We start from the raw sequence: 14,025 nt of genomic DNA on the forward strand, positions 1-14,025 counted from the left end.
TGATAGGCTTAACTTCAAGCTGCTTAAAGCCTGGGACCTGGCTTTGTTAATGGTCGTAGCAAGAGGCATTCTATCAGTGCCTGTAGGACTTATGTTTGTATAAATGGGTAGATGAAGAGTTTACAGGAAGGGATTTTCAAAGTTGTTTAAATTTTTATAAATATGAGATATCCTTTCCTTCATATTTTTTAAAATTTCTAGGCAGTCTCTCAAACGTAACGCAGAGACTGCGGTAGACAGGCATGGCTTTGATTTGTGAGAGCTAAAAGTCTTCTGAAAGAGAAAGGGGTGCTTTTGAGTTCTATGTTCTAAAGGAAGCGAGCTCTGTTGTGCAGGCCATGAGCAGTACGTTAGAAAGAATGCAAACTACATGAAGCAAGAGACTTTTTCTTATCTTTTTTTTTTTTTCTTTTTAGGGTGGCACCCATGGCATATGGAAGTTCCCAGGCTAGGGGTCAAATTGGAGCTGTAGCTGCCAGCCTACACCGCAGCCACAGCAATGCTGGATCCCTGAGCCACTGAGCAAGGCTAGGGAATGGACTGCATCCTCATGGACACAAGTCCATTCCTTTCCGCTGCACCACAAGGGAACTCCCTCTCATCTTTTTTTTTTTTTTTTGGTCTTTTTAGGGGCCACACCCGCAGCATATGAGAATTCCCAGCCTAAGGGTCCAATCGGAGCTGTAGCCACTGGCCTATGCCACAGCCACAGCCACACCAGATTCTAGCCCCGTCTGCGACCTACACCACAGCTCACAGCAACGTCGGAACCTTGATCCACTGAGCGAGGCTAGGGCTCAAACCCACATCCTCATGGATACTAGCCGATTTGTTTCCACTGCGCCGCCCAAGGGAACTCCCTCTCATCTTATTCTAAGTGGAAATGCTGGGTGAGGGGAAGAGGGAAGGCTGGGGAAGCCAGTGGATGTTGGAATTTCCCCGTGTCCTCTCTGGAGGCTGAACCCTGATAGCACTGGGGTTCCCAGGGGGTGGAGATGTATATTCTGACTCTCTTGTCTGGAGACACTATCTCCTGTAATCTCTCTGATACTCCTTACCCTGCAATGGAATGGAAGCAGGGAAACCTATACAAGAATGCAAGGGTGAGGTGAGGAAAGGCAGGGAGGTACAGGAGGACCACCCAGGATTCCTTGTGCAATTAACAAAGGGGCAGAGATTAGTTGAGAGCAAGCAAGCTATCACCACTGATAGTTTGCACACACCGGTGGATGTGCAGGATTCTAGGATAACATGGCGGACCACGTGGTGTGGACCATGCACTCAGGGAGTAGGGAAAAGACCTATTTATAACTCAGAGGATGCCATCCTGGAAGATAACAATGACCCACAACCAGATGATCTGTGTTTACTGATGTCTGAATCATACCATCTCCACGTGGGAAAAATGAGCCCTCCCTGGGAGGGAAACGTGTCTGAGAAGATTCTTAGGCAACTCCATTTCCCTTGAATTGGCAAGATTAGATTTTCTGCTGCTGAGTAGAAGAGAGACTTAAAATAGAAATTAAGTTCCATTAAAGGAAAATAAAGGCAGTTCCATTCCTTACACCTGAGTTTGTGGCCTGTGAAAATTCATAACCATTACACAAATATAAAATTTTCCATTTCAGCTGCTACCAATTGCAATGTACAGTAATTTTGTATGATGGTTAACTAATCCTTTAAGTCAACCTGAACAGAAACATGCTCTATCCTCCAGAAAAAAAAAAAAAAAAAAAAAAAAAAGACAGAAAAAAAGAACTTTAGAAATCTTATAGCCAAAGCCCAAAGACTTCTTATAACGAATATTTCAATTCAATGCTGTGATGCCCCATATTTCTGTTGAATGGGGAAGTATGTGTGATTCATTAAGCTCTCATTCATTATGAAAATAGACTAGCAAATTATATTCTTTGTAAGTGAAATCATTATGGAAGTAATTTACAAAATACATTGAGCCCTTTCATGATCTTGCTAAAGGAAAAGCCAAATAGTTTTAAACACACTGCAAGGTCATTATCATTTTACAATCTTAGATCTTACTTTTCATGAGGTATTTCACGAAATACCTCCTGCACACATATCTCAACTTGGTTACAGTTTGCATAGAAGAACTTTTCATGTGTGCCCAGGAGAATCCTGGTTCAACTCTTGTTTTCATGATGTTTAAAATGAAGATGAAATTCGAGTTTCTTCACTCCCATGTTCAAATGTTCTTTTCTTTTCCTCTCAAATTTATGTAAGCCAGTCTTGTCCCTTTGGGACTGTAACGTGATCTGTCATCTCTTCCATTTTTGTACTAAATCATCATTTAAGAACTTGTAAAAGCAGCACAGGAGCCAGGCAACGTGTAACACGTTTAGAATATGGTTGTTTGGGCCTCCATGGGGTTTTAAACTCAGTGACCTACTGAAATGAAGGTGGACATCGGAGCAGATGGAATGTCCTTCTATGCTCCACACACCACAATGCTCTTCATTACCACGAACACACCAGTGCGCACATGTTTGTTTCCCAGGAAAAATAGAGCCCTATTCATTATTCATAGAGGTCCTCCCATACAGTACAGACATTCATTCCTTAATGGCTCTATGACTAGGGTGTTGTGAAGCCCGAAGATGTTATTTTTGGAAGATAGTTGACCAATTAGAAGCAAACAGCGGTGGATGGCTTAGCAATGTCCTCAGCATTGATTGGCTCAACATCATAATTTGCAGATGAACATCAGGAGAAAACCAAAGGCCTACTGCTGTGTTCTCTCGGCTGGCTGCAGACACCTCCCTGGAAACAGATCGAGAGGGGATGGAACGTCCAGCTGCCAAGCTCAGACTTTTTTCTTTTCTCCAAGTCACTTAGAAAACACACTAGCTTTACTCCAGCCCAAATATTTAAGTATTTCCCCCCCCCGAAATGTAATAAAATGTGTGAAGTTAATACAGAGGTTGAGTGTTAGACATGATTGCTTGGAAGTGAATTCAGGCTATAAAGACAAATAAGACTATATTCTTTTTTTAAAAGGTGATGATGTTTTATATGAAATGAAATATATTCTCCTTGTTGGTGGCTGATAAAAGACGGAGGATGTTGGCTGTAAATGTTGTATATAAATTCAGCGGAATTAAGTTTGTTTGGATTCTGACTTCCCAATAAATGCCATAGATGATGATCAGTGCTATTTTCTTAAGCATAGATCTAAAAATTTTTGCTGGCTTGTGTTTGTTAGGCAGGCTGTAAAACTAATGATTTATTACTCTTTTCCTTAATATTTACTAATCTTTTCAAATGTGGCAGAATTTGGGTGTAGTACAGCCATAGACTGGGTAGAAAACTTTGCCCTGTGCGGGAGAGGAAGGTACCTCTGTGAACATTTTAAGAAATCTAAACTAAAAGGAGCACTTAATCATAAAATTCTTAACGAAAATATTAGCATTGACCAAGAATATGTTAGAGGATTTTTCTGGACACACTGAAAAGCTTTTCTCCTAACTTAATAGGGAACAAGTTTTATTGATAAATTCTTCTACTTATTATTCAGAGTAATGACTAAGCTGCGAAACCAAATTTTCTTGGTACTTCTGATGTTTGTGTACATTCATTCCAACCATGAAGGTGTACTGGTAGCTCGAAAAGCAATATACATAAGAATTATTATTGAAAATATTATCCTCATAACTTGTAGAGAGATGGCATTTGCTATAAAAGAATCAGGTTTTTTGTTTGTTTTTAAGGAATTAGCCTGGCGTCTTCAAAGGAAATCATTAAATAACATGATCATAATCTTTGTCGAAAGATATCAATGAATCAATCAAGTTATCGGTGTATTACTGGACTGACACACTATTTAACCAGTCCTATTAAGACAGGGTTTTTCTTTGTAGAGTGATATATTAGTACAACCGAACTGTTTACTCCTATTCTCGTTCTCTCTCTCTTTTTTTTTTTTTTTTTGGTCTTTTGTCTTTTGTCTTTTTAGGGCTGCACCCATGGCATATGGAGGTTCCCAAGCTAGGGGTCCAATGGGCGCTGTAGCCACTGGCCGACACCACAGCCACAGCAATGTGGTATCCAAGCCACATCTGCCACCTACACCACAGCTCACAGCAACGCCAGATCCGTAACCCACTGAGGGAGGCCAGGGATTGAACCCACAATCTCATGGTTACTAGTCAGGTTCATTAACCACTGAGCCAGGATGGCAACTTTGTATTCTCTTTCTCATGACCAATAGTGTTTGAATAGTTTCTACTGAGATCTGTGTTGCTATAGCCACTAAAAAGAGAAGCCTTAACTGTTCTGCTTGGCCTCAAGAACTTGCCTCTTACCCCCTGCATCTGCTCTCCACAGAAAAAACTAATACTTAACAAGTAAGTTTTATTGACTTGAATGTACCAGTAGATGCAGTAGAACCCACTGCAATTTTTCACTTCCTTTTTTTTCTTTCTCGTATCTATGCTAATTTACAATAATAATTGAATGAATTGAATCATTGTAATTGGAAGTTATTAGAAAACTCCCCAAATTAAAAGCTATGAATAGTTGATTATTGAATTTTAGAATATTCAGATTGCCTTGCATTATTAAAGGTAACTTTATATCAAAGTATGAGCATCAATACCAAGGTTTAATCACATTAATGTCTTTAAAAATTTCTTCACATTTCTTCTGATTCTAATCAGTTTTTTAGTTATTTATCTCAGTAACTTGTTTTCATCCTCTTCTTATGTAGAGATATTAGGTTATAACAAAGCTTAATCAGAAAATTATCTTCCTGTTCCTTCAGAGCAGGGTCCTTCTAAGCGGAAACTAAAAGAGCAGAGACCTCCACGTAGTATAAGAGTTAATAACAGCAATAATTTATGGGTTCATCATCAGTTTTTCCAAAAAAGCCAAGGCTAGCAGACTGCATATTTAATGCTGAAATAAGTAATGGTAGTTAATTAACCCAGAGCTTTTTAAATCTGAGAAATTCTTTTAATAAAGAGAGTTAAAGTGTGCCATTGATGAAAGTGGAGAGCTATCTTCCGCCAAGTAAGCCTGTGTTGTCAGCCACTTGCCTTAAGGAATGTCATTGTTTACGGTGCCAGATGATCTGAAAACATCCCAAAGCTCCATTCATCTTTCGCAAAAGCAGAAGAGCTAAAGACGGCCACGATGTAAGGTTCTGATACTCTAGGTATGTCAAATTACTGCTTAGTTACACAATCATCTCTCATAACATTAATACCTGAATTTACAGCACGTAAGACAAGGTTAGATGATCTTCTTTTACGAGCTACAAAAAGGCACGTTTATTATTCTGCGACCGGATTTTCATTTGTGTCACTCGTCTACATTTACATATCTGATTTGGAAACACTTTAAAAACACGTGAGCTTTAAATAATGACATTGTTGAAGGCAGCTATTAATATTGTGAGCCATAAAGTCAGAACGAAACTCTCTTCCTTACGTATAATAAGCTTTTCTAACGATGGTATAAAAATGATGCTTCGTTAGTAATTCCATTTGCCAAGAATTTTCCAAGGCAGAGAGTGGTCTTTACACTAATTTTTTAAAGTAAATATTTTGTTACTTAATATTTAAATGTACTTAATAGCCTAAGATGTATTTCTAGGCATGAAACTCACAGTCAATGGAATATAGATTTCTGGATCATTAATAAATATGAAAAATCGTAAATAGCATTTAAGTCATTGTTATGCCTAAACGTATTTTCTATTTATACCTTCTTGATGACTGTTAGTAATATCTTAGGCATACATGAGCTACTTTCATTGTCTATGTTTCTAGCAAACATATATGAAAACTAAATATCATTAAATACTTAGAGCTCTTTACATTCTCTTGGCTCAACCCTGACATAACTCGCAGGCAAAAATCTGATTAAGCAGATCACATGATTCTCTCCTCTGAAGAGAAACAGCTCCAGCATCAGAGTCTCAGAAGAATATTGCAAGACAAGAGGAATCTGTTGTCCCTCTGTGTTTGGTTTTCCTCAAGGAATCATCAGCAACTCAGCTGGTTCTCAGCTGCCCTAAAGATATCATTTTAATGGCTTTATATTAGTACTACTAGGTACACTCTTAAGGCTCGATAAATGTTAAATGGACTATTAGGATTCAGTTGGGTATAAAACTTGATCAGAAACATGAAACATTAGTTTCGCCATTCCCAGTCATCATGCACCCAAGTTTACCTATCTTTCTCTCTAACTCAGCAACCTCCCCATTATCCAGGCCCCTGGCAGAGCTACTGTTGTTAAATTTCTGACAGCTTTTTTATTACAGGCCCTTGTTTTTCAAGAGGCAGGTTAACTAAATGATTTTGATTTGCTCCAAGCTGAGTTGTGGAATAGACACTGGAAGTCCATTCTCTTGTTTTCATAAGATTTCATTTGAATTTATTTGTCCTACTTGATCTAAATACGCAAGGAAAAGAACCTATTTTGTATCCAGCTTCACATTCATGAATTGGTATAACTGAGCAAAAGAGGAGTAAACAGTAAGTGTCTTTCTTTTTAAACTTCGGAGATTTTTAAAAAAAATTATCAACAACAAAATTTCATACTACAAAGTTGTTATCTTACTGAAAAAAATATTAATGCCCATTTGTTTTATGTACACAATAATGGTAAGATGTGACACAACTATTATCATCTACATTTGTTGAAAGTGTGACATACTCATTTTAAAACAATGTTTCTCACCATAAAAAGAACGCACATTTACTGCAGAAAACTCACAGAATGCAGATAAGAAAGAGAAGTATTTGGTGTTCCTGTGGTGGCTCAGCAGTAATGAACCCAACAAGTATCCATGTGGATGTGGGTTCAATCCCTGACCTCACAGTGGGTCAAGGATCTGGTGTTGTCATGGTCTGTGGTGTAGGCTATAGATGGGGCTCGGCTCTGGCGTTGCTGTGACTGTGGTCTAGGCCAGCAGCTGCAGCTCTGATTCGACCCCTAGCCTGGGAACTTCCATATGCCGCAGGTGCAGTCCTAGATTTAAAAAAGAAAATTCTCTTTAATTAAAAAAAAAAAAGAAATATTTAAAATCAACCTACTGAATACTACCACATTGAACTGCGATCTCTCTGTGTGTCTAGTGTCTCATTCTTTGCCTGCTGTTATAGGAGAAACTTCTGGAAAGCCTTCCCTGAAGACCCCTGTCCCCTTCCACACAGAGTTGCCACATGGTGGTAATGAGTTATACCTGACGCTTTCATATTCTCTCCACCCATCTCATACACAGTTCTGTGTGGTATGGCAGCCACTCCATTACGAAAATGCTTCTGTTGGAGTAAGCTTCTTTATCATCATCCAAGTACCAGTTGCTCCAACTTCCTCGGCTGTGACGTGCCCTGTGATTTGCTTCATGTTTGAAAAATCTTCTAACTTGGATTCTATGATGCTACCTCATTTTCATTCTCTTCTTATATTTGTAGCTAATCCTTGTCTGTTGCCTTCTTGTCTGTTGACTTCTCTTGTCCTTCTCTTAGTTTACTATATACGTTCATTTTGTTTTCCTTTGTAAATGGCAGAGTAACCAACTGACTACAAGGATATTTATGAATAATTTAGCAAGAAGTGAGGAGGTTGGCAGTGCCAGGGCTGATTATGTGAATCAAATAGGATGCAAGGATCTAGGTGCTTTCCGGTCTCTGTTCAGTCCTTCTTTGTCTCTTGGCCATGTCTTGTCTCCTATTCACAAGATGGCCAATGAGCTCTAAGAAAGCAGCAGGTAGAGGCAAAAAGACCTTGCTGCTCCCATAGTTTCTGCCTTTAATCAGGAAAAATGCTTCTCTCAGAAATCTTTGCCTTATATCCCATTGGCCAAAAATGGGTGGTATGTCCATTCCTACACTCTTTAATGGAAATAGGAAAGGGATTGGTGACTTGTGTTGACCAATTTGACTCATTCTTTGGTGCTGGCACAATGCCTTGGAACACAGTCAGGGTTAGGGTAGCAAGGAACAAGAGCCAAAGGCCATGGAGTAGGCGATGACAAGGGCATCTCTGCCCCCTTACCAGCTTCGGCTGCTTCTTCAGACCAAGTCTTTTTCTTTCTCTATTGCAAAGTCTCTGAGGTTCCATTCATCTTATGCCCAGAAGAGGTTGTTGTGGAAAGAAAAAAAAAAAAAAAGGAAAACCAGCTGGGATGTGAAAGTGTTGTATAAACAAGAATCTTATTGTCTTAGAAAATATACCCTACTTTCCCAATGAGACTCACAATTTTTTTTTTTTGGCTGTGCCCACAGCATGTGGAAATCCCTAGGCCAGAGATTAAACTGGAGTCACAGCAGTGGCTGAGCCACGGCAGATATTCATTCAACCCCCTGAGCTACTAGGGAACTGAGACTCACAATTTAATGTAACTTAATTTATTTACTTATTTACTTATTTTTTATTTTTTTTAGGGCCCCACCTGGGGCCAGTGGAAGTTCCCAGGCTAGGGGGTCGAATTGGAGCTGCAGCTGCCAGCCTATGCCACAGCCACAGCAACGCCAGATCCTTAACCCACTAAGCAAGGCCAGGGTTCGAACCCACATCCTCATGGATACTAGTCAGGTTCATTACCGCTCAGCCACGATGGAACTCCCCCCTCTTTTTAATTTAATTTTTTTATTTTGACTCACAATTTTAAAATAACTTTTTAGTAATTTTTGTGTATTGAACCAGGGACCAAATCATGCTAATCCTTTCTGCAAATTTTATCTTCACCTTTGTTCCATTCTCTGTCTTACTCTTCTGGTCTTGGTCAGCTGAAATCTTGATTATTGTTGCAGAGTTCTGTCTTTCTCTCTCTCTCTTTTTTTTTTCTTTTTAGGGCTGCACCCTCGGTATATGGAAGTTCCCAGGCTAGGGGTCAAACTGGGCTTGCAGCTGCCGGCCTACACCACAGCCACAGCAATGCCAGATCCGAGCCTCATCTGCAGCCTACACCACAGCTCATAGCAATGCCGGATCCTTAACCCACTGAGTGAGGCCGGGGATGGATCCTGAATCCTCATGGATACTAGTCGGATGTGTTTGGCTGTGCCACGATGGGAACTCCCTGTCTTTCTCTTCTTGCTTCTGTGCTCCTGCTTCCTCTGCTTTCATGTTCTTCATGTTCTCACTTTCTTTCCTATTACCTATGACATAAACATTACTGCCAGGGTTCAAGTCCTCAGCTAAACTTTTTTTTCTATCTAAACCCAATGCCAACTTCTCCTTAACATGAGTCCTTTTCTTCTTAGGCCTCTTCTGTAAACTTGCATGACCTTCAGTGCACATTCCAATACCTCATCTAGGCTCTGCTGTTGCCCTCAGCTGGAAAGTTTGACTATTTCTTATGCCACCTCACACAGTGCCACACTGCCCAATGCATGGACCCATCAGGGTTTGAGAGCACCAGTAAAGCAAGTTACTTCATTTTTTTTTAATCTGATGGGGGTTTACAAACCCACCTGAAATGGTTTTACTCTCCTGATGGGATTAAACGAATGTTTTGATGTCTGAGTTATAACTCTTCCCATCCTAGCCTTGCCACTAGTGTGGGAGCTATGGAGAATAACCTGCTGAATAGTTGCATTGCACACTCACTAAATACTTCAAAGTGGACTGATTTTCAGACGATTTAAAACACATACACTGTGTTTTTACCCATTCTTCCTCCACTTCAAGGGTCCTTTCTATTGCATTATCTGCTATCTACTGGGAGAGGAAGGGTCAATTACAGTGAGTCCCAGTGTGAGCTAAGAGGATAAGTTATGTGTGTATTCAGTGCCTTCATTCGGAGGGGAAAATGCCCATCGCTGGGCTCAGACAGAAACAGAAGGTTGAAGGAGGTCATGTCCAAAATCATAGAAATAACAACTTGGCTAGAGCAGTTCTTGATCCTACGCATCTTAGCCTTTGCTCACAAAGACATGAGAGTATATTTGGTTCTCTTCTTGGTTTCAGACTCTGAGGGGAATGAATTCAGTCACTTGAGGTCTGTCAATGAGCACAGTATTGTGAAGGTAAAAATTGTGCTAAGCCTTTAAGGGGAAAAAAAAAGTGGCTATTGTTTTTGGAAAGAAATGTTTAGCTATGAGTTTTCAAGAAGAAAAAAGTCAACTCGTAAATAAGATAACCTCACGTTTCAACATTTCCGTAGTTGAAATCAGGCTGGATCTTAAATTCAGGAGCCTTTTTGGTGTAATAAATGGAGAAATTAATTAAAGAGAGGAAGAAGAAGTACCTCGTGTGTTGGGATAATGAAGATGATGATTATGACTGTGATGGGAATAACCAATAGGATTTAACATTTCACGAGTCATCCTGGGCATTTATAACCATCATCAGAAAAATGCCTTATAGCTCTACAGGTGAGCTCCAAAAAATGTGACATTACCCTATAGTTATTGCTGAATAATGTGCTTACATAAGTACATACAGCCACACAAGTAAATAAGCATTATTCTAATTATTGGGGCGGGGGGGGGGAGTTTTGAATTTACCTACCTTAGTAGTTGCCTGAGCTTTGGATTTCAACAGACAGTCTACCTAGCAGAGTTTCTTAACATAAGAAAGTCGATACAAATTTTCAGTTTTATCCCATTTCACAGAACTTGTGTGTAAGCCCGGAAGAAGGAACTGAATTGATCCCTCACTTGAGAATTCTGTTACCTGGGAAGAAAATGGTGAGTCTAGTAAGTGAGAGCATCTGGGGAGAGGGAAGGAAGACCTCCCTTTCCTCCCAGTATTTTCCTTCTTGTGCTCACTGACCCCTGCCCTCCCGTTTTTCTCCCTGCTTCCTTGTTCTGCTTCTTCTCCTTAGCTTTCCTGTCCCTCCATATCCTGGAAACCTAAAAGCATAATGATGTCTGATCCAAGATTATGTACTATTTGAAATTAAAAAGGGGGAAGCTTCTGAGTCCGGAACTCGCAATTTAACAGTAAAAAGCTACTCGTCTCTAAGGTGTGCCCGCACTGAATTCAGAAAATAAAGGCCAAGTCAAACAGAAGTGAGACCCTTAATTAGAGCGGTGACGGTGCTGTGCTCTTCAGGGGTCCCCTCTAATGTTCATTTTTATGCTGGCTTTGTGTTTCAGTAGGTCGTGAATCGTTGCTCATATTTGGAGCAACAATTGGAATTGTGCTGTCCTTTACGTCCACGAAAATATAATTTAATAACGTATGGTAATGACTTCAGATTAAGTTGTCTGGATAGATGACTGACATGTCATTTAAAGGTACCATTTAGGGTCAGGATGAAGATGTTCAGGGAATGAGGAAATAAGAACGTTTTCTTTCCCCCCCGCCCGGCTTCTTCTACCGAGTAGAAAGAAATCCAGTCCAGGTTTTGGCTTCGACTCTGCCTCTGAATTTCGGCTGTGCAATGTGTAGCACGTTTCGCTCCGTCCCCTTCTTTCTCCTTCCCTCTCGCCTCCAGTGTCTGTCTCCAGGATTTCTCTCTTCCTATTTCAGGAGGACTCTCACAGGCTCCCTCAGTCTGTGTGAAGCTGAGGTTTCCCCTGGATCCCGTACATCCCCAACACATACCTCCACGCACACGGATCCCCAAGAACCCCGAGCTCACACCGACACACACTCGCGCGCGCACACACTCGCGGCCGCCTGTCCATCTCCCTCTCGGGGAGAGCCGGCGCGCGTTCCCACCTTCGCCGCACACGCGGGCGAGCCGAGCTCGCTGCGCGCTAGGATTCCGCGGCTCGGAACTCGGATCACAGCTCTCAACCCCCATGGTGGCTTTTTAAACATTTCTTTTCCTCCTCTCTCTCGTTTTTATTGCACCGTTTTCGATCTGGGGGGCTAGAGGAGCGAGGCGGCTGCTTTCCTAGCCAGCCCTGGTTGGCTTGCCGTCCTCCATCAGGCTTATAAAAGTTTGCTGAGCGCAGTCCAGAGGGCTGCGCTGCTCGTCCCCTCGGCTGGCGGAAGGGGGTGACGCTGGGCAGCGGCGAGGAGCGCGCCGCCGGCTCTGGCGGGCTTTCGGCTAGAGGGGCAAGGTGAAGAGCGCACGGGTCCTGGGGTTCACCGAGCTGGATTTGCATGTTGCACCATGCCTTCTTGGATCGGGGCTGTGATTCTTCCTCTCTCCGGGCTGCTGCTGTCCCTCCCGGCCGGGGCGGATGTGAAGGCTCGGAGCTGCGGCGAGGTTCGCCAGGCGTACGGTGCCAAGGGATTCAGCCTGGCGGACATCCCCTACCAGGAGATCGCAGGTAAGCGCGCGGGCGCGCGGCCCGGGCAGACTGCAGCCCTCGGCAGCCCCCGGGCTCCGGAAGCCCTCCGCCTCCGCCCTGTTGCTGAGTTGTTGGTGTTCACTTTCTGTCGGGGCTTTGCCGGCCGCCGCGCCTCCGTGCCGGGCGGCCGGTGCTCCCGCGGGGGAAGGTGAGCGTCTCGGCTGCCTCATTGTGTGCACACGCGGGAGCGCCCTCTTTCCCTCCCTCCCGCGCTCGGCTCCAGCGCCCTCGCGCCCCCTCCGTCGTTGACCCGGGCCGCTGCGGCCGGGGAGCCCGGGACCCTCGGGGGCGGCCGCGGGCGAGGGCAGATCCCCTAACCCCGCGCCACTCGCTCAGGCAAACTTGGAAGAACTGCCGCCGCAGTTTCCCCAGCGCCACAGTCTGAGTGGCGCCTTCTCCGCTCCCGCCCTCGCGCCAGCGGGGGCGAGGGAGAGACGCGGAGGGCTCCCCGGGCCCCTTGCTCCCCTCTCCTGCCCTTGGGGGAGACCGGGCGCGCGGCGGCGGGGCCGGGGGCGGGCGAGGCTCACGGGTGAGGGGGGACCCCCACACGGGGACTCGTCCTCAGATCGCAGCAGTTCCGGGCTGGTTTGGGGAGTTCGCGGGCTGCCCGGTTCAGATTTGGGGCGGGCTTTCCCATTACGGTTCCCTGTGCTTCCCCGATTGCGGTTGGTCCCTCGTGGTTCGGGGGACATCCCAGCCACCCGGCGCGGCGCCGGGTCCTGAGTGCGGCCTCGCGGCGAGGTTCGCGGCAGCTGAGCCAACTTAAGCGGATGGCTCGCTCGTGGGTTGGTCTCGGGCTCCTCGGACCGGGTTTATCTCGCGTGCGGGCCGCCGGCACTCCTCCGCCCAGAGCCCCCACCCCCTTTCTCCGCGCCAGTGTGAGCACAGCGCTGGTCTCCCACAACTTGCGCTGCAGCCTGGGTGCCTGTTTTCCGGCTCTTAGCTCCAACCGAATCCCAGCTTCTCGGGGGGCTGTGTGAATGAAACGTGTTGGGGAGAGGCAATCCTGTGGCTGCGGGAGCGCGGAGCTGAGAGAGGCTGAGAGGGGCCGGGAGATGCTGCGAGGGCGCGGGCTGCTCAAAGCCGGCAGCTGAAGTCTTCGTTGACCTCAGATGGTCAAAACGCCGGATTTCCACCAGCCTCTCCGCGTTTTGCCGAAAAACTGGCCGTTGGAGGAAAAACCTTTTGCAGCTCTCTTAAAGCATCACAGTTTCGATACGTAGTGGGGTTGCTCTTTTATTATGGCTGATCCACAAACTCTACAAGTGAGGGTTTTTACTTATACCGGAATGAGCACATTTCTATAAATGCACGCATTGAAAGAAAAAGGGCTTATATACATCACGCTAACAGCGCAGAGCATTATATACAGGGAGCTTTTTCAATTCAGAGCCAGACCTAGGCAGCCTCTGGTGAGTTGGAGGCGGACCTGTGATGCATTAAAAGACCATTTTCTCTTCCAGTCATTTCTTCTCCCTTTTCCAGAGCTCTTTAATTTGTTAATCAATGAATAGTGAGCAACTGCCCTCGTAGCTCCTTAAGTTTCTTAACTCTCCTTCTCCTTTGTCTACTGTTATTTCGTTCTTTTTAATTAATTGATAAGGATCAGCTTTGCTTTCCCCTCCCCCAAATCTCCGGGAATTCAACTTTTAAAAGGTTTATAGGATGGATCACTTCTCCTAGGAACTTTTTCTCCTCTAATCTGGGCTTTTCCTGTGTCTTTTAAACACATAGATATTTCTCAGCATGATTTCAGATAAGATATCTCTAAGAAGAAAATAGTTAAGTATTTTAAAATTGCTTC

At 43.9% G+C, this 14,025-nt stretch overlaps 1 protein-coding gene across 1 annotated transcript in view; it reads left to right on the forward strand.

Moving 5' to 3' along the window:
* Positions 1-11,406: 11,406 nt before the first annotated feature.
* GPC6 (glypican 6) overlaps positions 11,407-14,025 on the forward strand; it is a 1,121,514-nt gene continuing 1,118,895 nt past the window's right edge. Inside the window, exon 1 of the mRNA XM_047755763.1 lies at positions 11,407-12,200. Coding sequence (XP_047611719.1) covers positions 12,041-12,200 — 160 coding nt within the window. The 5' untranslated portion in view covers positions 11,407-12,040. The remainder of the gene's footprint in view (positions 12,201-14,025) is intronic.

Source organism: Phacochoerus africanus, chromosome 13 (assembly GCF_016906955.1).
Source record: "Phacochoerus africanus isolate WHEZ1 chromosome 13, ROS_Pafr_v1, whole genome shotgun sequence".
Lineage (NCBI taxonomy): Eukaryota > Metazoa > Chordata > Mammalia > Artiodactyla > Suidae > Phacochoerus > Phacochoerus africanus.